General features: G+C 41.3%; 1 protein-coding gene across 6 annotated transcripts in view; it reads left to right on the top strand.

The window, feature by feature from the left end:
• The window catches only part of Dync1i1 (dynein cytoplasmic 1 intermediate chain 1), a 270,227-nt gene that overhangs the window by 134,172 nt on the left and 111,074 nt on the right, over positions 1–24,981 (top strand). For all 6 annotated transcript variants that reach the window (XM_035451088.1, XM_035451086.1, XM_035451087.1 and 3 more), the window contains one exon: positions 18,107–18,196. In XM_035451088.1, coding sequence (XP_035306979.1) covers positions 18,107–18,196 — 90 coding nt within the window. The remainder of the gene's footprint in view (positions 1–18,106; positions 18,197–24,981) is intronic.

Below are 24,981 nucleotides of genomic sequence, written 5' to 3'. Positions count from 1 at the left end.
GTTTAACGAACTAACCTCATGTTAGCTCGGGCCTTCCATCCACCCGCCATGGCGGATGGCTAGAAAGACGCTTCGAAGCATCTGCATAGAGACCTTATAGGGCAGTGTAAGGGGAGTGTCTAGGGCTACGCACAGGCTCAGGATTGTTGTGCCTCCAGGCTAGGAGGGCTTGCCCTGTGTTAATTGATCAATTGGTTGTTATGGCCCATAGGCCCTCCCAGGGTGGTTGCTATGCTTTGCGAGTCATTGCTGTGCGCTTGTCCGTAAAGCACACCCAGAGCCCTAAAACATAGCACCACCAGCTAACTTCTGAATGGTTCCTTACCACGAGGCAGGCATCTGACCTCTTAGTGACCAAGGCAAGGTCATAGCAAGCACGTGTTCAGCTGTTATGGCTGCCGAAATGGGGAGCTGGTCCCTTCATTCTCCCAATTTTTTTTTTTTTTTTGGAAATTCCAATCATGGAATTGCTGTCTCTCCAGCGTCCCCATCGGGGGAGTGAGAGATATTGGCATCCCCATTCAAGGGAGTTCCTTCTGACTTAGCATTTCAACCAGGGAAAATGGGCAGCATATTCTTTCCCATTACTTCCTGCTGACTTTGGGACGAAGTTAGGGACCCAAGAAGGCTGAAGTGCTAGTCAAAAGCAAAAAAAAAAAAAAAAAGGGGGGGGGGGGATTTAGGCAATGGAGATTCCATCAAGAGCTGTTGCAGAGCCTGTCCTGGAATGCACTCTGCCAACCAGGCTGGACTTGAACTCACAAAGATCCACCCGCCTCTGCCTCCCCAGTGCTGGGATTAAAGGCGTGTGCCACCAACACCTTAAACTTAACTTCTGAAAACATAAACTGTAACATCTTATAGTAGATTAGCAGCTTTTATAAAACAAGAACTTTACATTGTCAGGCTTTGCTTAAAAATGATTCTAAACTGAAGGTCTTTAAGTACAAACATTAATAAAAAAGACATTTTAAAAATGTAAACATTTTTAAAAACTGGTTTTAAAAAGAAATTTAAATTCCCTTAATGTCTTTCTGTAATATATAGAAGTATTAACATTTTAAATCTTAATTGAAAAACTTGCTTCTTCTTATAATTTCCATGCAGTCATCTTTAGTCAAGATGGCAGTTTAAGTATCCCTTTTTTAACTTCAGCAAAATGGCTACCAGTCATTTTGTGCCATGTGGCTGGCTACAAAATGGCAGTGACCTGCACCATTTGTTTTAGCTGTATGCTTGTAACAGAGCTTAGGTTATGCCAGAAAACAGAACATTTTAAAACAAGCATATATAAATTACTTGAGAAGTAAGCAGGACTTTTTAAACAGAATTAACTTAGTATGGTTAAAATTTTAACTTATATTACCAATTTTTAAAATTTAATATTTGTAGACATGAGAAACCATAGCAAACAGTTTACATTTTTCTCTGACTTTTAACAACCTTTCCTCTGACCTTCTATGACTTGCTTTAATCCTTTATAACTTTCTATATACCTTTAGTTCATTTTCTTAGACATTCTTAGACAAATTTCTCTTTCCCTCTTTATTATTTTAGTCTCTTACATTTTCTCTCATTTCTCAGTCAACATAAAAACTCTTATCAAAGTCATTCTTAAGGTTTTTTTTTTTTTAATAACTTTAAGGCCGTTACTTTAGAACATCCGGATCAGGCCAGATAGTTCATCAGCCCCAGCTCCATGTGCTCAGGGCAGAGACATGGGGTGGGGGTGGGTTTGTGCTGGTAATCCCAGACCCTCAGCCAATGCAAGGGTGGGAAAAAGACCCCTTCGATCTCCCTGTATACCACGTGTGTGGAGCACAGAGAAGGCTGGGCAGCCAGGCAGATGGTGGCCTTGCAAGCCATGACCCACGGCAGGATGGCAGTTGGGGCAGAGACAGCCCTACTTCACATGCCTCACAGACGGGCAGGTGAGGATAGAAAAACAGACTCACCTACATCAGCCAGGCTGAGCTGTGAGGACCACAGCAATGGTTGGAGTTCAGAGTAGCAGCCTCAGGGGACTCTGCCACAGCACATTATAACCTATGGCAATGGCAGAGGAACTTCTGTCCCGCGCCACGTGCTCAGGGCAGCAAGACCCCTGACCCACGCATGCCACATGCGTGGGCAGTAAGGACAGAAAGATGCTTAACAAACAGGGCTGTCTCCCCCTGAGGTCCAAATTACCAAATACAAGTCCTACTCAGGCACAGATCAAATTCAAGTTTGATTTGGCACCAAACCAACAAAACAGCAAGAAACATAACAAGCAAACATGGACATAATATTGAACATATAAGTTGCGAGCTCGATTGATCTTACCTCCAAGATCGAATCCACTCCGGTGAGGGGTGGTCGCAAATCCAGGACGAACCCCCAAATGTAAGACCCCCAGAAGCTCAGGCCTCCAGGATCTCAGCCCAGGACTGAGGTCACCCCAATCACCAGGCAGATTTGAAAGCTTGATGCAAACAGCATGAGGCTTCATTGTTGTTTAACGAGCTAACCCCATGTTATCTCAGGCCTTCCATCCACCCGCCATGGTGGATGGCTAGAAAGACCAGAACTAAGCATTTGAATAGGCCTGCACCAGGGTGGAGGGCTAGGTGTACATGGTAAGTGAGGACAGAGATAGTTAGGAGGTATCTGGCAGAGACAGGGTAGAGAGATCTGCTGATAGGGTCTAAGAGAGGAGAGAGAAATGGCCTTGTGGTCAGGGAAGCATGGTTAGATTACAGCCAGGAAAATGCTGGATAAAGAGACTCCAGTTTTGCAGCATGGAACTGAGAGCTCTCTAAAGATGAAAAGATGACTATGTCTGGTCTTTATCACTGTTGGGTTACTAGGGATTCCCAAGTCCACGCTCCCCAACTCCAGGCAGACCTCATGGCTTCTGTGGTCTGGGGCTGAGACATGCCAGGCCACGACAACCCTGTTGTGTGACTTAAATACCTTTAGAGGTTTTCTAAGCAATCAAGTCAGAGACTCACATAGAGAAGCTGAGAATAAATCACATTCAAGATAAATTAACCAATGAGGTAGGCTCTATCCCAAATGTGTACATTCCCGTTAATTTAATATGAAGAAACAGTAATTGACTCTCTACTGTGCTCCACGTATTACACACACACACACACACACACACACACACACACACACACACACACACACACTCACACACACACACACCTCCCTTTAGGAGTTTAGAGTATTGTGTCAATGAATTGATAATCACCAATTATGAAGGAGAAATTGTTGTCCTGCTTTATCCAGAGGAAGGGAAGTTACATCAAACTGCAGTGGCAAGGAAAGTGACCCAGGGGAGGTGACATCAAGTCATGAAACCATGTTTTAAAGGATGAATATGTTAGCAGGATACAAAGGTGAGCAAGGACACTCCAGGCAGGCAAACTGTATAAAGACATAAAAGGATGATGCAGCCATGTGGAGGTCAAGGAGGATGACAGGTATTTGAGTAAAAGGACCACATGGGGCAGTGGTATAAAAAGGGGTGAAATTAGAGCCACATATGCAGGCTTTGGGTGCTGAGTGGAATCCATGATGGATAAACACTGGCAGAGTTCCAGCAAGGGCAGAATTCCCCTTGGCAGCTCTTCTGCACGTTATCGGAAGGGCTTAGACAAGGAAGAAAGATGATTAGAAGACTGCAGCGGTGCTCATGGTGAAAACTGATAGAGACGTAAATCAAGCCAAGGCAGGTAAGGAAGAAGACAGTGAAGGATTATTTCAGAGATCAGGGCCTGTCCCTAACGCTTTAGCTGGCTTCCAGGAACCTATTCCTCATACTGTGTTGCCTTGCCCAACCTTAATATAAGGGGAGGAGCTTAGTCCTACCTCAACTTGGAATGCTATGCTTTGCTGGCACCCATGGGAGGCCTGCCCCTTTCTGAACAGAAACAGAGGAGGACTGGGTGTCAGGGGTAAGGGTGAGGATGTTGAGGGGAATGAGAGGAGAAGAGGGAGGGGAAACTAAGGAACGGATATAAAAATAGATGAATAAATTTAATTAATAATAATACAAATAAGAAAAGGAAAAAGTGAGAAAAAAAGAAATCTAATCTACTAGCCTGTGGAGTTCTGGACATACAGAGGACATTTCTGATAGCTCTCAGACTTCAAGCTTCAACGACTCATTTTTATAAATTGATTCTGTGTGAATTTCATATCATTGCACCCAATCCCCTCATCTCCCCATCCCTCCTTATCTGACCTCTGCCCTTGCAACCTCCCCCATAAAAGAAAACATAAAAAAAAACAAAATAATTAAAAAACTAAAGATGCAAATAAAAGACAAAAGACAAAAATAAAACTATCTTGCAGTTGGAAGCTGAGGTGTGTCACTGTGTGTGACACGGTCTACCATTTTGCCCAAACAGCTTTGCTTGCAAACGTTCCTTACATTGGCTGGTTTGGGGCCTCTGTTACGGAAGTGGTGTAGAAATTAGCAGCCCTCGTGTTCATATGAGAAAGCAGATAGTGGAGAGGCTGGGGAAGGTATCTTTCACATAACACATAGCAAGGGCAGGAATCAGACCCAGCTGCCCCGTGCTGTCTGTGGGGAGGTGAGCACAGTTGGCCCATGGAAAGTGTTCTGCTGAGGGGTGGTGACAATGATTAAAACCAACCTCTCCATCAACTGAGGCAATCTTGCTGTATGCTGTTTTCAGCAGAGCTGAAGAGATCAAACAGCAAAGTTGTCGCCTTACTTACCCTGATATTTATCCTGGTCTTAAGGCCATCACTTATTTCCTCTCCAAATCTTCCGGCTGCTCACCGTCCACATCTTCCCTGTACTGTGTGTCTGTGTGTCTAGACTGACCAGAGAGTGAAAACAAGGGGGCACTTTGAAACCTGTGAATCTGACCACAACTGAGAGTTGCACTTAGTCCAAGGAACTGGAAATCAGGCTTTTTTGGATCAGACGGATACTTCCTTAAGACTCTCAGACTGCTAGTTTCTTCTTTTATAATTAATAGAAAATTATTGCATTGACAGACAAGCGACTTCATGTGTGAGCCAATGGGAAAACATGAAGTTAAAACTAGGGGAAATGACTTAGCCCCAAATAGAGCTGCTAATGCCAGGATAAAAGCAAAGAAACCTGTTAATGATCCTCGCTCAGAATCAAACTGGAATGGAGTGTGATGTGTTCTCAGATGAAAAATGTGTCAGTTCCCCCTGGTTTGAGGGTTGGGCAATAACATGAGGAAATGCTTGAAGAAAAGCCCGCAAATGAAATGTCCTCTCTGTGTTATGGAGAACTGAAAATCAAAAGACAAAGATGATTCCTTTCACAAAGAATCCAATCTGTGGAGTTTCGATTTCCATAATCTGGCCAGCCAACTAATATTTGTTGCCACCTCCCAGGGACCCAGATATTTTCTAGATACTGTGAGAGCAATAAAAAGGAGACATGGTCCCTGTTGTTGTGGAATTCTTATTCCCTTGGTGGGAGAGACAAGAAATAGACATTTAAACAAGTACATAAGCCAGACAGTAGACAATGTTAAGAAATTGAGAAAAGAATTGGGATTCAGGGTCTGGGGCTTAGCTGGTTAAGGAATCTGTCTAAGAAGAGAAAATCAGGGGTGGATGTGATGACATGGTGGGTAAAATCTGTGCTGTGCAAGCATAATGGCTGGAGTTTCCCTGGGACCCATGATGGAGAGGTCTGATTCCCAAAACTCTCCTCTAACCTCTATATATGTGCTGCAGCACACATGGACCCACACTCATGCGTTCACTCATGCACATTTGCAAATGCACATCCGAAAAAAGAAAATCAGGGTGAAGAGAAAACACTTGCATATTCTAGGGTAGAATGGAGTGAGCTAGGCTGCTGTGTCACTTAGACTGGAAGGGCAAGTTCTCCTGAGTAGCATATACTGTATGCATACTACTCATTTCTCTCATCGCTGGGACAAAATGCTTGAAAAAAGAACTCAAAAAAGCAAGGGTTTATTTTGGCTCAGAGTTTGAGAGTGTGTTCCCTCATGACACCGAAGTAGCACCAACAGCCTGAGGCAGCTGGACACACTTCACCTACAGTCAGGAAATAGAGGAGACGAGTACTCGTGCTAAGTACCCTTTCTCCTTTTTGTTGCAGTTTTTTTTTATTTGAATTAGAAACAAGATTGTTTTACATGACAATCACAGTTCCCTTTCCCTCCCCTCCTTCCCTACCACCCTCACCCAACTAAAACCCTACCTATCACATATCCTTTCTGCTCCCCCTGGATGGTGAGTCCTTCCATAGGGTATCATCAGAGTCTATCGTATCCTTTGGGATAGGGCCTAGGCCCATCCCCGTGTGTCTTGGCTCAGGGAGTATTCCTCTATGTGGAATGGGCTCCCAAAGTCCACACCTATGCTAGGGATAAATACTGAACTACTACAGGAGGTCCTGTAGATTTCCGAGGTTTCCTCACTGAAACCCATGTTCCTGGGGTCTGGGTCAGTCCCATGCTGGAATCCCAGCTATCAGTCTGGGGACCAAGAGTTCCCCGTTGTTCAGGTCAGCTGTTTCTGTGGGTTTCACCAGCCTGGTCTAACCTTTCTCCTCTTTATTCAGTCCCATAACATAAACCCTTGCAAGCCCCATCCCCACTTAGGGTGAGGCTTCTCACCTTATTTAATCCAATATAAACACTCTTTTATCAGCAGGTCCAGAGGTTTGCCTCCTAGGTTACTCTAGATGCTGTCAAGTTGACAGTCAATGTTAACCACCACTGTTCGGCTCCAGATTGTTATCATTGCACATGTCCAGATCTTGCTTGCTTTATTTCTTCCTTCTTTCTCAAGACCCATCTAGGGAAGTCATGGCAATGTGATTTTGCCATCAACACACCATCAGTCCAAGAAAAGGAAAGAGTCTGTTTCCTTAGAGGTTAGGGTGACTGGGAGTACTGGGTTAGCTAGAATAGTCACCCACTCTAATAGAAAAGAATAGTCCACTTCTTTGACACAGGGGTAACACATCTTGAATTTCCCAAAGCAGTTGATTAATCTGGGAGAGGAGAAGAATTTGCCTTCCTGGTAGATGGAGTAACCACAGGTTTCAGTTGGTCCAGACAGTTTTCAAGCATACCTGGTACCACAACTTAATTATTAACTGTATATCTAGCCCCTTCTGAAGTATTCAAATTTATGAGTCCCTCTTCTATAGTATAAAAAACCCAAATTCTAAGACCCAGCCTCGCTGGCCACTGCTACATTCACAGTCTTCCCTGAAATCTTAAGGAGGACTGCCTTGGCTGAAAGTAAGAGGTATGTGTCCACTGAAGAATGGAGGGACTGTTATCCCAACAAGTGGGGTAGTAACTTCTGGGTGGTCAAAGCCACAAATGTCAGTTACAGTTCTCCTTTCCTCTTTATACTGTTTGGTACAATTTACTAGCAAATTGAAGGAGACTGGGTGTTGGAAAAACATGGGTTTGAATCTTGGCTCTGTTGCTTCCTCTAGCTTATTGACCCCATCTGGATCATCTTGCCTTTCTGAGCCCAAATTTCCTCATGTATACAGAAAGCTAATCATATCTGCCTTGGTGAGTTATGGTAGATTAAATAGGTTAAGGGATATAAAACACTTAACCACAAACTTGGTATATTTCATCTATAAGTTGATAGCCACTGTTTTTTTATGGTTTAGAATAACAATAGCTGGGACAGATCTGAGAACATGGAAGGTGGTCAGGAAATATCTAGTGACCAGTGACTAAGTTAGGAAGCAAAGACAATGATGGCTCTCCCAATGGGAAGAGGGAACATCTCTACAAGTTCAAATGAGAGTTGCTGTCAGTAGTGAGATCAATGACTAAGAAAAGGGACTGGAACATTTTGAAAGTGAGGGAAAAGAGAAAATGTCATTTTTAGAACAGTTTGGGGAAACTAGAACTCATTGAATTCTAATCTAGACCAAAGCACTTAACAAACACTCATTTGGGGGCATTCAGATATAAGTAATAGACACCACTCAAAAAATTACAATCTAAGGGATAAGAAAACTCATAAATATAGAAAAAAATTCTATTTCCAGTTACTATATAGTAGGCACATTGTTGGCTTTTCACTGCCATGCTGAGAAAACTGACTCAAAAGGAAAAGGTGTTTTTGGAGGGATGGGGTTCAGTATCTCAGAAGTTAAGCTCTATGATATCCTCTTCCTGTTTCCTTGGTCCTGTGGCAGCCCCAGAATATCATGGTGAAAGTACAGAGTGAAGGAGACTGTTCACCTCATGGTGGCCAGGAAACAAAGAGAGCAAGAGGATGTACCAGAGCCCCAATGACACACCAAGACTTAACTTGCTACTGTTCTGCCTCTCCTCCTAATGGTTCCACCTTCTCCCAATAGCACCACAAGCTGGAAAACAAGCCTTCAACACATGGACCATTGCCAGGCCCTCCACATCCAATACATAGCACTAGATAGAGCTGAAAATGATAAATGATGTTTTGACATAGCAGACTTCGGTGTTGTGGAAAAGACTTGTTAAAAGATGCCCAACTGAAATGTTCTAGGGGATTTAGAGGAAGAAGAAGTCCTACTGACAAGGAAGAGTGTGAAGTGAAGGACTGAGGGAACTGGGGGTCATGAAAATCCAGTCTGAAGGGCAGCTTGTTTACACATGTGGAGGCGATGAAGCATTGGAAGCCCTGGACTCTAAGTACACACTACCCTGTGCTTTGTGTCATCTGTCAAGGAGGGCTCCCACAGGCTAGGTCCATCACGTCTAGAGTTTTTGCTCTCCAAATGTCGCTTCTCAGTCACACTGTCCTTCCTTCCTTCCTAAAAATGGCGGCACTAGCTGCTCGCCAACACTCTATCTTTATCATCTGCAACGCTTTAACTTAGGATGCACTTTACCTGTTGCTTGTCTCGTTTATTGCTCCCTCCCCAATAAAATGTGAGCTCTGTTAGAGTAGGACTTTAACTATTCTGTTCACTGATACGTCTCTAGCACCTAGAATAATATCCAGCACATAAAAGGATAGGAGAGTGACTAGCTGATGGGAACCCATGAACCAAAGGCCAAACAGTATATATCTGTATACCTGACAAGTGGACTGGAGCATGTGGTGTGTGTGTGTGTGTGTGTGTGTGTGTGTGTGTGTGTGTGTGTGTGTGCTGTGCACATGAGAAAGGATTTGTACAGAAGAAACACATTTGTACACTTCAAAAACAACTCAGGTTTACTCTGCTTGAAATAGAAACAACCAGACATTTCCCTATGAACTTGATCCAGAGTTCTGTTTGAAGAGTTCTCTAACATGATGTTTGTGGCAGGAGTTGGTATGGAGAAAGGGAGGAGGCAAGAAGACCAGCTAAATGACCATGGCAGTGAAATATAGAAGAGGCTATTCTAGCTTTAAATAACAAGGAGACAGACATTGAAAGAATAAGAAGGGATGTACAATAGAAGAGTATCCAAAGAAAGAGAACTCCCAAGAATAGAGATTTTTCTTTACAGTAACTGAATAATAAATGCTGGAGGAGACATGATAAGGGGTGGCCTGCAGGTGTCATTGGTGTGGTAACTGGCGCTGGGAACCAGAATGATGAGTAGGATTCATAGGGATGAAAGATACCATTTTCTCCTTAGAAACAGGATCTCTACTGGGGAAACAATGCTTCTAAATGCCTTCTGCTTCTTTACTTTGATGTCATGAGTCAACACAACATAAAAAAACAATTAGAACTTGAGACATGGTTACAGTCATTGTTGAACATTAGATATCAAGTTACCTCTGCTCCTTTCACTCCAGCTTTCTTTTTCGCAAACAAGTCTCCCACTAAAGGGGACTACAGGTCTGCATGCCTTCAAAATATAGTAGATGAAGCAAATTAGAATTGTCCAAAAACAGAAGCAAGCAGCAAAGGGGTTTAAGTCTAGAGATAGAAAGTATGTGTCCTTCTCCCTTTCCAAGAAGCTGGAAATTTCATTTTCAATTGTTGTTATTTTTATTGTTGTTGGTGGTGTGTGTGTGTGTGTGTGTGTGTGTGTGTGTGTGTGTGTGTGTGTGTGTGTGTGTAATGGGACTACCTGAAAAGCCATACAGACAATTCAAGCAGGTCCTCTTCACATAGAGAACATAGGCAATGATGCTCTCTGGAGTTGGGCTCGTCATGCCCACTTGGATGTAGAGGAGAAAGAAGGGAAGAGGGGAGGGGAGGAAAGGGGAGGGAAGGGGAAAAAGGGAGAAAGGAAGGAAGGAGAGAAGAGGAAAGGATGGGATAAGACAAGAGGGGCTTGGAGGGAGGGGTGGGGTAAGGCGAGGAGATGGAGGAAGAGGGGAGGAGAAGGGAAAGGAAGAGGGGGAGGGGAAGAGGTTTCTTCAGATGATCTCACCATCTCAGGTCCTGAAAGAGCTGGTACTTGCCCTTAGAAGTTAATGGGTTACCATAACCTAATCCAACAGTATGAACTAGCCCATGTAATTGCCTTCTTCTACGGCTGAAGGACCCACTATGTTCTGAGGGAACATTGGAGGCAGACATGAAAAAATAAAATACTAAAGACAGGGAAGACAGGTGTGGTGGCATACTCCTTTAATACCAGCAGAGGCAGGAGAATCTCTGTGAGTTTGAGGGAAGCCTAAACTAAAGTAACAAGATCAAGGCCAGGGCTAGATATTTGGACACTGTCTCAAAAGAAAGAAAGAACAAAAGAAGGAAGGAAGGAAAGAAAGAAAGAAAGAAAGAAAGAAAGAAAGGAAGGAAGGAAGGAAATAAGGAAGAAAATAAGGAAGAAAGAAAGAAAGGTAACATAGGCTGAAGAATTGGACATTTGAGAGGCAATGGAGAATTCTATTGGAGTCATATAACAATGACTCTTAAATACTAAGATAATAGGGAACTATTGGAGATGTTTAAAGCTGAAAACTGATGGAAACACAAATCAGCCAGTCCCTCCTGCAAACACTGTGTGTAAACAGCTATTCACAGACTGACAATGCATTGTTCTCCATACACGCTGGCTGATCCCATCTCTTCTGCTCCCTGTGTCCTAACGGCACATAGTAGGCATCAGCACAATTGCACATTTCAGAAGCACGCACTAAAGCACTCTTTTCTGGCCTCCCTTTCATTTGAATATTTTCTTTCATTTCCTCTCATTTGCAATGTCTTGGGTGACATTCCACAAGGAAGTGAAGTTTCCAAGTACTGTCATGTTAGAGCCTTAGGAAAGAACTGATGTGGCCAAGAGTGTTAACAGGGGTGCTCTGTATGATGAGAAATGTATGTTTTCTTTCCTCTGGCCAAATTTTTCTAGACCAGAAAGTGAAGGTTTTTCAAATATTAACATGTAGTATATTTAACAAAGTGCTTACTGAAAATCCCACAAAATATGTCTCTCCTGCATATTTTTAAAGCACACGGGCGCTCACCTTGGTTTGTGTAAGCATTCAGCAGGGCATGTTATACTTTATTTTGGCTGGTGCGACATGGTGGCTCTCTTCAGACTTTGGGTGAAGCTGGCAAGCTGTATACAGAGTTGGTCCAAGGGCAGGACGATTCTAGTGAGGTCTGTGAGAGAATCTTCACTATCTATCTGTTGTACAAATACATCAGGAAATTCATGGTTCGGTTTAGCACTGTCCTTGGCCATGTAGCCAGCCAGGGTGAAGGTCTTATCCACTGTGGTTCATTCCAGCTACAGCCAACCTTCTGGTTGTCCCCTGGCTTAAGTCTTGCCTACTGCCAGCCAGCTTTCATTTAGTCTCTATAATCAGAAAGGGACTCCTTTTTTTGTTTTTTTTTTTTTGTTTTTTGTTTGTTTGTTTGTTTGTTTTTTGTTTTCCAAGACAGGGTTTCTCTGGGTAGCTTTGGAGCAGGGACTCCTATTTTTAAAAAATCCCGTTGCTCACAGGGCTGACGAGAAAGAAACTCCCTCGTTGGAGTCAGGCTGCCCCAGAAAAACAGCAGAGCTACCTGGGAAGGAGAGCAGTATGGTTTCAAGAGTCTTATTTCATATCCAGTACCTTATATGTCTTTGAAATTTTGAATAATTTCTATGAGCAGAATGTGATATATGTAACATAAGAGACATACTGTTTTCTAAGAAAAAGTCCACACTTCTGTCACTCAAGACCCTACATGGTGTAGTATATGACTACACCATGTATCATCCAGAACAATTTCCTTTTTCCATATTATTTTTAGCATAAATAATAAAAACCCAGAGATAGATATTGGGATTAAAGCTGAAGATATGAGAAGTGAAACAGCCAGCCACTAGTTCTTACCTCTACCTCAGACTGAAAGAGTGATCCTGTCTCTACGAATCCTCAGCATGGCTGGAGACTGAATGCTCCATAAGACCCTGAGCTCCTGTCTTATATACATCTCTAGTGCTGGGATTAAAAGGTGTATACCACTACCACCCAGCCTCTACGGCTGACTCGTGTGGCTGCTGAAATTAAAGGTATGGACCACCACTGCCTAGCCTATATGGCTAGCTTTTCATTATGATCTTCAGGTGAGATTTATTAGTTAGATTACAAACAATACATCACTATACTTACTAGTTTCTCCTTTATTCATATTATTGATCTTGGTAGTTGGTTTGGAAGATGCTAACTTTTAGTAGAATTTTGAATAGCTCATTCTGGTTGTACTGACAGATATATATATATATATATATATATATATATATATATATATATATATTATATATATATCCTTCTTCTGAGACGTATCTCAGAGATGTGGACAAGGCAGTGGCAGAGACAAAGAGAGAACATATAAATATACTAGACTTGGAGCTGCACCAGAAAGGACAATGAAAAGAAAAGTAGTGTTGAGTTGAATTTGGAAGTAGAATTGGCAGTGCTCTTCCACGGTCCCTGATTGAAAACAAAAGTGAGCTGGTCCTTCTGAATCCATGTGACCCCATGTGAAAGTGGCATCAGATGTGAGAACTAGAGAACTCGGTGAAAGAAATAAATCTGAGTAGAAGTTAGGTGAGATGTCAGAAGGCTTTGCAGACTCTGCATTCTAGCAGGGATTTGTGGCCTTTGCTATCAATTGGGGGTGAATAGAATACACAGATATATAATTATCCAAAATAAATGTATGATATGAGAAAATACAAGGCCAAAAACAGAACTGAAAAACTTCCTTAAATGATTTTTTTTAATAAAAGCTGAAGCTTAAGAAAATAGGTCCATTTTTCTATTGAAAAATTTTAAGTATCTTCTGAGGAGACTCATTGCCTAAAATGCTCAAATACAAAACCATAGAGTGGTGAGAGCATTTGTACTTTAGTTGGAAACGAGTCCAAAATAAAACAATCCTTGAGGTTCAGGGAACATCACAAATGAGGAAATGTGAGAGCCAGAATTTGGTGAAGACAACTACAAAGCAGTGTCTTCCAGAAATGTCACAGCCATTGCCTTCAAAAACTCATCTGCAACTATGATCACCTGTCTGAGACCTCCACAAAACTGGTCCCATTGCCATTTCATCATGCATGAGGGACTCATGAGACCCACCCTTCATTGATAATCATTTTTAAAGACATCAAATTAGGAAAGGGAATTGCTGGAAAGAAGGAATTCAGCTAGAGAAAGGGGACAAGCAAGGGTCATCATGCTTCAACTATCATGCCCATCTGAGAATCCTGCAAACTATAAAACTAACCAGTCAGGTGACATACATGCCCACCTGTATAATAGTGGCATGACCCATGTCGGTAACCAATTGCTCTCTGAGTGACTTCAAGGTCTGCTTCACAGGAGGAAATCCAAGACGGCTACTGTAAGCCCCATCAATAATTATAGGAAGCTCCTAGGCCCAATGAGAGAACTTACTACTGTTATTTAATTAAATTGATATAGCACTAAACTACCTTCTAAATCTCTGTTTATGCAGATAGACAAAATTCACTCTCAGCTTTAATAACGTAACTGCTCTTCACAGTGACCACAGGTGAATACAGAGGGACTTAATGGCTGCCCAAAATGTAAGTGATGACCTGACCTGAAGCAAGACATTTATACCATACCTCTAAGGCACAGAAAGCATTGTCAAATTGGGGCTAGGAATAATGAAAGAGTTGAAAGAGAAGGTTAAGGACTACAAAATGCTGTCTTCGGGGCATGACATTACAATTATAATCACGAACTCAATAGCAGCTGCCATTACTTTCATTCGGCTTTTACAAGACTGACCCCATCAGCTCTCAGTGATGGATGATGACAGGACTCATGGGTCCCCATCCCTTACTCCTAAATGACCGGTTATTGATAGGTTCTGGGAGATATGAAGTCATTGTCTTCAGTTGTGAGTCCACTGGTGAGCACAGCATCACTCCAATGGATAGTTCCAAATGCCTGGTCACACAGATGGCCCTGGTTCAACTCAGAGGGTCACAAAACAAGAAAATGAATAGGAATGTGGGAGAGAGATTTGTAGCAAAAAGATTTTAGAGGAATGGAAAGGAGTTATGGGAGGTGGGAGAGCAAATATAAGCATGTGTGTGTGTGTGTGTGTGTGTGTGTGTGTGTGTGTGTGTGTGTGTGTGTGTATGAAATTGAACAGATTTAATTAATAATGAAAAGACAAAACAAATATCATTCCTTCCTACCTCTCCATTTGCCATCAAAGGCTCCTTAGTAAATAGAGTTCTCTTAATATTTTTGCCATTTCTTTTCCTTTTTGGAAGCAGTTCTACTAATTTCATGAGCCATGGATTCTTTTATTAATTCCAACATTCACAACTTTTTACATTAGAATGGATGATGTAATGCAGTTCAAATACAAAATAGCTATTGCTTTTCTTAGAGGCGTATAAAGCAATCTTACAGCCATTGACCTGTTCAATTCCAAACCCTGTGGTAATTGCTTTGGGCCTCCCACTCTGGACAGCAGCAAGATGCCCTTTGGAGACCAGCATGGAGTGACATGGCCTTCAGTGCTCTCTCCCTCCATTTTCCACCTGACCCAGACTAGCTGTCTCCCTGAGGTGGCAGATGGAGGAGCCATGGCCCTCTGGTGAAAAGCAACAACTGAACAGCAAGAGCTGTGGCCAGGCCCTCAACCCTTCTTACCCTGAGACTTTGCAGGTCCAGGAGGGCTGGGAAGGAACAACCTATTGACCTCATAAAACAGGGCGGCCCTGTGTTCTGAGGGCTCTGGTTGCTAGCAGCAAGCACCAAGTCCAGTGGGATTTCCTAGAAGGAAATCTGGTGTTGACACCACCTCTGGTGGAATTTATTAGAAAGAAATCTGGTACTTATAGAATCAACAGGAGGCAGAAGGAACAGTCTATAAAAGGGCCATTGACCAAGAGAATGCAAACATTGGGTCCTTAGGAGCAATCTAGCCAGCATATAGGGCATTAATGCTGTACATGATGCCCTAAATGTACCCTAGTTGTCCCCTCCACTTTGACTCCCAGGGCCCAAAGACAAAGTGTGAGTTGGGAACACCTAGTCTACCACAGTCCTGCTTATACTCTGTCTCCCTTCCAGTTTCAAAGGAAGAAAGCACTGTACCATTTGTCACCAATACAGAATTGATGCAGGCACTGTCCTCTACACAGGAGATCATGGTATTATATTGCCACACAGTGATGAATCTCGTACCACCAGACTCACTTTCCAATACTCCAACTCTGTAAGGCTAGAAGAGCAAGTCGGGTAAAGGCTGTGACATGTGGTCTTATCTGAATCAAGGTTTAGCAGAGAAAACTAACCCCTCTGGAGCTCATACACAGTTACAGTCCTGTGCTGGGCATGTCACATGTGACTGCTGTATAAATACCACCACCCTGAGTCCTTCAAAAAGTCTCCAGGAAGGAGGACAGTAGTTGCCAAAGAGTTTTCTGAGGAGGGGAATGAAGGTGGCAACCGGAAGTGTCAGAACATAGGTGCTAAATAAAAGCGTGTGTCTAAAAAATGCCATTGTATGAAGTGAGTCCCTCAGACTGACAGGTAATTAGCTTCTGCCACTAGTTTTAATTTCTTGTGTGGACCTGGCTATAGGAAACCATACATGGGTGGTAATGTTTTTTTTTTTTTTTCCTTTCCAATCTCCAAGGAAATGTAACTGGGTATGAATGAGAGGCCCAAGTCATATATCAGTAGTCTGCAGAGGGTCTACATAAATCCTTTTCTTTAAAGTTATTGAACTGTTTTGAAAATGGTCTCAACAGAAGTTATTCCAAGTGCACCAGAAAGGAAACCAGAGTCTTAAAGAAAAATACACGCTCTTTGCTGAGCAAGGCAAACATATCAGTATTCAGAGAAACAAACCAGCCGCTTGTGTTTTATTTCCTTAACAAATCCACCAAAATGCTTACTTTATGTCTTTAATGGGCTGATAGACAAGGAATTTTGTGGCTACTAAAAATTAATACCTACAAATGGTTTGTAACCACTCTAAAAAGGCAGGCACTTTAAAATTTTTTCTCTATTGTTTATAGTCCTTTATTATGGCATTTTGCATATTGTAAACATATTGTGCTTTAAAAAATACAAATTTAAAGCATGCTCTCAAGGGAAGGGTTTCCCTTTATTCAAGGAATTGCATGCTCCTATGTATAAACTAACACATTGTATCACAGAACTTTTGATAGCCAAGTACTTTATAGAATAATTTTTTACAACAAATTCTTAGCAACTTTCTATTATGATAGGCTTTTTAACTCTTCTAAGAACTAATGTTTAAATAAAAGTCTTTCTATCTGTAAAGACAAGGAATTGGTACCATTTAAAGATAACTAATACAGGGCCATTTGATAAAATGCCTTAGGTTTTGAGAACTTGAAGAATCAACGGTGCAGACAAGAGGTTTCTTCTGGAACCATGGTTTTAAGTCTATATTCAGTGGAGCTGGAAATAAATATATCTGGACCTTGACCTCTTGGTCCACAGAATGAGAAAGAAGTGCGGGCTATCATCTTACTTCCCCTAGATCTTTGCACAAATTAATTCTTAATTGCCAAGGGTCACCTCCATGTGGCCTTCTGGTGACCATTTTTGGTGAGACGGAGCCTCGATGAACTAGAACGCCGACTCCTGATATCCTTGATAATGCACTTTCTCCATGCTTTGTAAAAAGCCTGCATTGCTGTCTCCTTAACAACCTGTTGTTAGGGGTTTGAAGGTACCACAGAACCGGGGATCTTACAGAAAGTCTATAAATATTTGAGGAAAAAATGTGTAGAAGGGAAGGGAAGAAATTGTTTCTTTTAAACTCCACTTGAACCAATGGGGGGAAAAAAAAAAACACCTACTAAAAATGTAATGCTAGATTCAAAATCCAGGAAAACCGCTTCCAGTACTTTTTTTTTTTTATCATTTTGTATCTGTGAGTTAGATTTTCTTTGAAACACCTAGTTTTCTAAATCCTGTTTCAGTCAGTGGTCCCAAGCATGCCTCTAAATGAGGCAGGTGGAGAGAGACCCACATTTTCAGAGAGCAGAAAGGGCACAGTAACATCTGGCCATGGCAGTTGACTGGATCCATTTGTTAGTGCTCATTAAATTCGCATTAATTCAGGAACTATTGTGAATGTGCAAATGCCATTTGGAGTGGGTTGTTTTCTCCCAGGCCAGTGGCATTGACTTTGGGGGTCTATCCCTGGTTGTTTACTTGCCAGTGGCATTTGACCTGGGGTTAGACCTGTATTTAACCCTTTCCTGTAGGTCAAAAACAAATTGATTTGGCAAAAATGAAATTGGAAATGAGTCATCTGTGCAGCAGGTGTCCCTTGCTTGGAAAGCATTCCAGGTGGAAACATTTTCAGACCTGTTTCTGGGCCATCTCCAAGGAAGCTTCAGAGGTCAGGGAGGCAATTCCGAGACATCCCATGTGGTCAGGGTCTGGGGGGGGGACCATAACAGGTGCCCACTCAGTGCAGTTTTCCCAGCAGGTTGGGAGCCTTTCAAAGAGGTCCATTGGGAAGATAATTTATTCATATATTCATGAACATTTGTCTGGCATTTTCTGTGAAGCGATTTACTTAGAAGTTGCCCTAAATGGCTGGAACTTTGCCCTTTAGTCTACCTCCCACCATCAGCCCAAGACTTTGATTTAAAGATGAAAAAATATTGTGTTTTTTTCTCTTTCTTCTTTCTAGAGGATGAGGAGGATGAGGAGATGGTGGAACCTAAAATTGGTCATGATTCTGAACTGGAAGATCAAGACAAAAAGCAGGAAGTAAAGGAAGGTATGCTTAGGAGGTACACTGGACAAGGATTTTGTTTTACTGTTTTCTTTTACTAAACTCAGAGATGATAGAAGCGAATCAAGCTTAAGCTCACATGACCTTTGTATAGTATTTTGTATGGCTACTCAATGAATTTCATTTAAAAACTTATGCTGGAATCTCCAGGACAAGAATTAGTTGTTTTCAAATTGACTTATGAAAATTAAGTGGAACCACCTTCCTTTCCAATCATAATTCCAGTTAAGAGGTTACTAAATATTTTAGAGCTAAAACAAGATAAATTATCAGTTGTCATGCTGGACCATGAAAGATAATCATTTGAAGAGGGGAAGATGCAATTATTTTATCACTTAATTCTGAAGTTTTACATATGTACTACATGGAAACATTAACAGCAATCACTACTCTACAGTTTGGTGTTCTTCCACAACTCCGCCCATAATAGGACAAATACCCTCCCACTTACGTCAGTGATAACAGTTACTAACACTGAGGATCTGCTTCAGTGGTAGAGCACTTCCGTAGTAAGTCCAGGGACCTAGGTTCCAATCCCAGCCCTGGAAGGAAGAAGAAGACAAAATAAAAACTAGCATCAATTAAGAGCTTATATCTACTTATGTCTCCTCCAAGCACTTGAAAATACACTGTCTACTGTTCAAAATTTCTTTGGGGGGGGGCATATACTATTATTATCCTTATTGTACAGATGGAGAACAGAAGAGAAAGATGTAAAAACCTGCCACAGGACACATAATTTACTTATAACACATGAGCCAAGAGGTAGATTGACTCTACAACCTGTATGTTATACCTCAATGCTGTCTTCCTGACATTTCCTTAGAAATTATCTTTCTTTCACTATGTCAAGACTCTCAGTCCACTGAGATGAGATTTTCAGTTGTCATCATTACTGAAAAATGACAAGTAGCCCGTGCAGAACTGAGTATGTGCTAGAAGATTCTCCCCAACTTCCAACTAGGCTTCTCAGGTACAGATCAACAAAGGTCTAAAAGCATCCCTGTTAATATTTACATTTTAAAGATAGCCATGGCTCTGGCTTGGTGCACGGCAAGTGCTTGATTGGAGAGTTTTGTAAGAATGTGTCTTGAGCCCATGCGTTTGCTCCAGATGCCTGTGTTCTCATGAGAAAAAAAAAGCTATCCCAAATTGCATCCATGCACATTTAGAGGTTTGGATAGATAAAATGTGGAGGCATTTCTTAAATTTTAACAATTGTCTCCTGAGGCTGGAGAGAAGGCTCAGCGGTTAAGGGCATTTTTTGCTCCTCCAGAAGACCAGAGTTTGATTCCCAGAATCTACGTAGCATCTCACAGCCATCTCTACCTCCAGTTACAGGGGATTCAGCTCCTCCTTCTGGCCTCTGTGGGCATCAGGCACACAAGTAGGACACAGACATACATGCAAGCAAAACACCCATTCAAATAAAATAAAAATAAATCTAAAAAACTAAATTAAAAACTAAAAATTGCCTCCTGCTAAGACCTATTTGAGTTCTGCATGTGTGTTCAAGTTTGCCTTGATTATAATTATGCAAACTCAGTTACAGAAAAGCAAGTGGAAAGTAGTGAGGGAATAGAAAGGGGTCTGAAGTCAGGGTACCTGGATCAAACCTGGGCTCTGCCTCTCATTAGCTGCATGATCAATAAAGACTAACTTGGTTGGCTTTCTTTCTTTTGGCCCCAGTTTGCCCATCTGGCAAGCAGAGATAATACCTGCCTCCTGAGTTTGTTTTTTAATATAAGACTCAAAGGGGCTAGTATGGAACAACTTGGCACAAAATAAGTGCTGTGTGAGAGTTTGCCAAATTATTATTAGTGGCCTTGCCTTACAGTACCAGGTCTGTAACTGTGCCCTCCCCACGATGTTACAGCCTTGCGTGCCCCAGTTCCCTGTGCTCAGTTTTGCCGTAACTCATGGCTTTGAAATCAAAAGAGGCAAACAGTTTTTCTGTTTCAAAGAGCCATCGGTAAGGCGATGGCCATGCCCAGTTTCAGGCATCCAGGAGGTCAGGTTCTGGGAGTGACTGAGGACGGAAAAAAGATTCAGCCTCGTAACAGTCACATCGGTAGAAGGCATCCGGTTTATTTCTTTCTGAGAAACTCTAAACAGATTCAATGGGAGTGATTTCACATTTAAACTTCTAAAAGATCTTTTTTTTAAAAAAAGCCACTGAAGTGAATGCCACTGTCACGCATACGGGCAGGAACAAAATAAGCCAGGGTCTACTGAAATGCATTCTGTTTCCTTTTGCAAAACAGCTTAAAACATGGCCAGTAATATGCAACCCTGGTGTTCTTGTAGGCCTTGGCAGGGATTCCCCACTGCCACCCCTCCCCCAACCCCAATCCCAAACCATCTTCCTGGCAAAGGCAAGCACCTCCTTCTTAAGTTCCAAGCAAAAACACCCTTCAGTTTTAACTGTTCCCCATGCTTTATGGAATTGATTAAAGCCATACTAAAAGTCAAAAAGAAGTTTGAAAGAACATTTCCTGTTACCACAGCACCGTGTGCCTCGTTCTCCATTAATGGCATTTCTGCAAATTAGCACATAATGGGTTAAAAGCATGTTTATGTTGGCATCAAACTATCTGGCCTTTTTTTTAAGCAGGAGAGTATTTTGCAAACTTTTAAAAGACTCTCTAGCAGATTTAGTGTGTCGCCATTCACAGGACTGTGTAGGAGTTAGGGCTGTGTCAGCACTTTCATCAGGAACCCTGCCTTTAGGGGACTTATACTAAGCCATAAAAATGTGCTCTGGGCTAAAACTTGACATACACAGTTTCAAACCAGGGAACACTTTTTGGGGGACTCCTTCCTTCCTTCCTTTCCTTCCATCCTTCCCCCCTTCTTACTATCTTTCTCCTTCTTCCTGAATTAAAACATAGAGATAGAAAAAAACAAAACAAAACAAAACCTCCAACGTGCACTAGTGGTTTTTTTGTTTGTTTGTTTGTTTTTACATATTTCTCCATCTGACACCAAAGTGCATTGAATATAAAGAAAAATAGTTTTGGTTTTCTATTTTGCCATATGAATTTTGTTGCACACAGAGTACACAAACTTGCATGTAACTTTTTACTTTCCATCAACTGCAGACCTCTCCATTCAAACATCAATGTCAGGTTAAGAGAGTCAGAGCAGGAATATCAGGATCCTCACTCCTATAGATTCAGAAGAAGCCACAAGCTTCCCGTTAACTTCAGAGACAAATGTCTGTCTGCGCCAGTTTCATTTGCTTCCCTGCTGCTGTTTATGAACTGACTGTACTGTAAAATTTCCATTAGGGCCATTGCCACGATTTCATCTGAGGTTTTCACTGGCTACGTGGTTTACTTATTTTTATCTTTTAGATAGTCTTGCAAAAATATCTTTTAAACGCCATGTTTTTATATTCCAATGTAATGATACACTGAAAAAAAAGAGGCAAGCCATTTATGGAGTGGGTATTTTATAAATATAAATCTCAACTTAAAAAAGGTATTAGGGGGCTGGGAAGGTGGCTTCCGTCAATAAATTACATGCAATGGAAACTCAATCTGAGTTTGGGTTCCTAGCTCCCAGATGAAAAGTCAGGTGCAGCAGCCCCTGCCAATAATCCAAGCACTAGGGAGGCAGAGACCATCAGATTCAGTAGCTAGAAGGCCAGCCTAGACAATTGATGAGACTGAGGTGCCCTGTCTCAAAATTGGGAAGGTGATCAAAATAAGACACCACACACACACACACACACACACACACACACACACACAACACCTACATATATAAGCAAACATAAAATGAAATTAAAATATTAGGTATAAAGTGTGTACATTTTGCCTTTGTAGAGGACCCTGGAAAACAAGAGCTAGAGAATACAGTAAATGGGGCCAATGAAGAAGAAGCTGAGTTCATATTAGTGAGAAAAGTCAAGAAAACACAGCCAATAGCACAGAACCATCTTAAAGGCTGCCTGAAAATATACTTCTTATATGACTAGAAGAAATTAACATTTATATAATGAAATAATGAATAGGAGATCCTAAATAAAACTCATACTAGATTTTAATCTTGCAGGTCACAAATTCATAGAATTTCTAAATTTTTGTCTCAAGTTTTTAAAATTTCATGAGTGTGATGCACCTCTTTCATGCCTGTTATTTCAGTCATGTTATTCAGGCTCAACGTAACTGGGTAAACGATTAAATTCTCTTGTTCTTTGATACTGTGTAAGTCACATCTACATATTCTACTTTTCACAGAGATTCTTCCTTTAAAGGTAGGTGAAGCATTGTTAGCAATCAGCTCCAGAAGGGAATTCGCCACAGTTTGTATGATGAGGCCAAACAACGTATTATCTAAACTGTGCCCATGGTTTGCTCTGATGTGGCTTTTGATTCTAAATTAATTTCTACCTTTTTGCATTCACCTGGGGAAAAGAAACTGCCAATCCTGGTTTGTTTGGTTTTTTTTTTTTTTTTTTTTTTTTTTTTTTTTTTTTTGGTAGTTGAAGCCTTGTGGATTCCATTAACTAACACTTTATTTTTCTGTGTGAGAGGTTTTATTTCTAAGTGTACTTTTGATTGTGGATCCTGGGTACTCTATTATGTTCTCATTATATTGTAACTACACTTACCAATTTAAATATTTTTTAAGCAATACAAGATTGGTTTTAGTCAAAAATAGCTATGATTTTGTTTAACTTGTAAGTTGGACATTGTTTATTCTGAAAGTGCTCATCTGCACATACATGTTATTATTTTGTGCAAACAAACCATGTCATTTGATCCCTTTTAGACATCAAAGCTTAATATAAAGTGTATCCTTTGTTTTGGTTCAGTAGCAATCTGATTTCAGGCCAAATATTGTATTGTTAAAGATAATGTCTGCAGAGGCGGCTGTTTCGCCTATCTGGACTCGGCCTCTGCTAGGACACTTTGATCAGTCATTTATGTTTCTCCCAGAGAAGAGGTTGTATGTCTTGAAAGCTAAGATCAAAGTGACAATAAGCTGTAGGGAAGAAAAAATTACAGAAAATTACACAGGTACTATTTTTTTATTCAGGGTAATAGACTTGCAAGAGGAGATACAGGGAAAAGTAGATGCAGTTCAAAAAGATAAACAGGGAGGAGATTTTTCTCAATTTCCTCATATTGGGAGGGGAAGCAGGAAGGGTGACAGGAGGAAGTTCTGGCTACTTTGCTTAATCTCAAGCTTGTCTTAGGTCACCTATGAACAGTGGCCAAGGCTGAATCTTTTTAAAAGATATTCTGCTTGGTCCATACTAGCCCTGTTTGGTGAAGTTAACTCATTTGTTAATACTATTAACCAAGCAAATAGGACCTATTGTTTTATAGATTTGATCTTTGTTTCACCTGGTCACATTGAGTAGCTTTACTTTATTCATAAAAAAGATAATTCAAGTGGCACAAAGAGGCTTAGAAAATAGAGTCATAAATTACTTCTTGATCATTTATTATTGAATGCTTACCTGTTTGCTGATATATATATACTGGACTGATGCTCACGGTTTAAGCTCAAATTAATAAATAAGAGTCAGATCAAACAGGTAGCTAGAAAATGTTGGTTTCTTAGGATTCTCATTAGTAATGGCTTCTACCAAATCCCAAACAAAATTCTGAATCTAGACATCACCAGATTCATCATTTTGTAAACTGGCATCTGAACAAGACTACGTATAGAAGCTGATGGGAATTTTGGAAAGTCCCAACACACCTGGCAATTTTAGAATTCTGATGCCTTAGCCATCAAAGAACTGTCCCTAATTCTGTTTGCGACTGTCAGAAAAGATGAGCAGATTGCATTTGCACGTCTTCTGCTGTAATTGATGAACCATGCTTCATCATATTGTTAACTGGACAGCATTTCTGAAGTATGAACCAACTACATCAGAATCATTCTCATTTTTGTTTTTATTGTTTGTCTTTTATAAATGATCTTGAGTCTCTTCAGACTCCCAGGGTCATGGTCTGAGGCAAGGAAGGGGGATCCCAAAATGAAGAGAGAAATTCCCGGTCATGACTCTACAGAAGGGCTTCCTAACCGTCCAGATTTCTTAGGACAATGACCTTGGAATATTATTAATCAAGTTAAATAAACATATAAAATAGCTGACTGTACCTAAAAGATTCCTTTCATCACGAGGCCAGGGAGAACCTGGGCCTTATGGTGGAGATGGTCTTAGATGTCTTTGGAAGTTCTGAGGAAATTAAGTTCACCACGGACCCTGTTATTTTAATTGTTGACTCTTCTGTGAGTGATGGCTCAACTGTTCCTTGGCTGTCTGCTCAGAGGTAGAAGTAGGATCTCTAGAGACCATAAAGATTCAGCTGAAAACCTCTGCCCTACGGGCTTCTCCAGTCTGGACAAGTTCCTATCTCTCCCCTAGAGTTTTATACAAAAAGAGTTGCTTATATGACCCGCTGCTGTCACCAAGATAAGCTGAGTTGCAGACTCCATGGAACCCTGACAGTTATTTCATCTGTCTGTCTCCTTTAGTTTCTTCAAATTTAACCAGATAAGATTAAAATAAAATAACCGCTCTAAGTCATAAAAGCAACTGCAAAATGTTTCAGAGATGCCCTGAATGGCTGCACACTAGGAAGGACATAGTCAACTTTTCATAGTGATGTCAGCTTCCCAGCTAGCCCTGGGAAGTCAAGGGGAATTATCTAGGGGAGAGCGAAGACCATCTGCACTGCATCGCAGATATATCCTAATTAGTACAATTTTATCAATGTATTTTTCTGCCCTATTTGAGTTTTTTC

The sequence above is a fragment of the Cricetulus griseus genome, assembly GCF_003668045.3.
Source record: "Cricetulus griseus strain 17A/GY chromosome 1 unlocalized genomic scaffold, alternate assembly CriGri-PICRH-1.0 chr1_0, whole genome shotgun sequence".
Classification (NCBI taxonomy): domain Eukaryota; kingdom Metazoa; phylum Chordata; class Mammalia; order Rodentia; family Cricetidae; genus Cricetulus; species Cricetulus griseus.
This window is presented reverse-complemented; position numbering and strand designations above follow the sequence as displayed.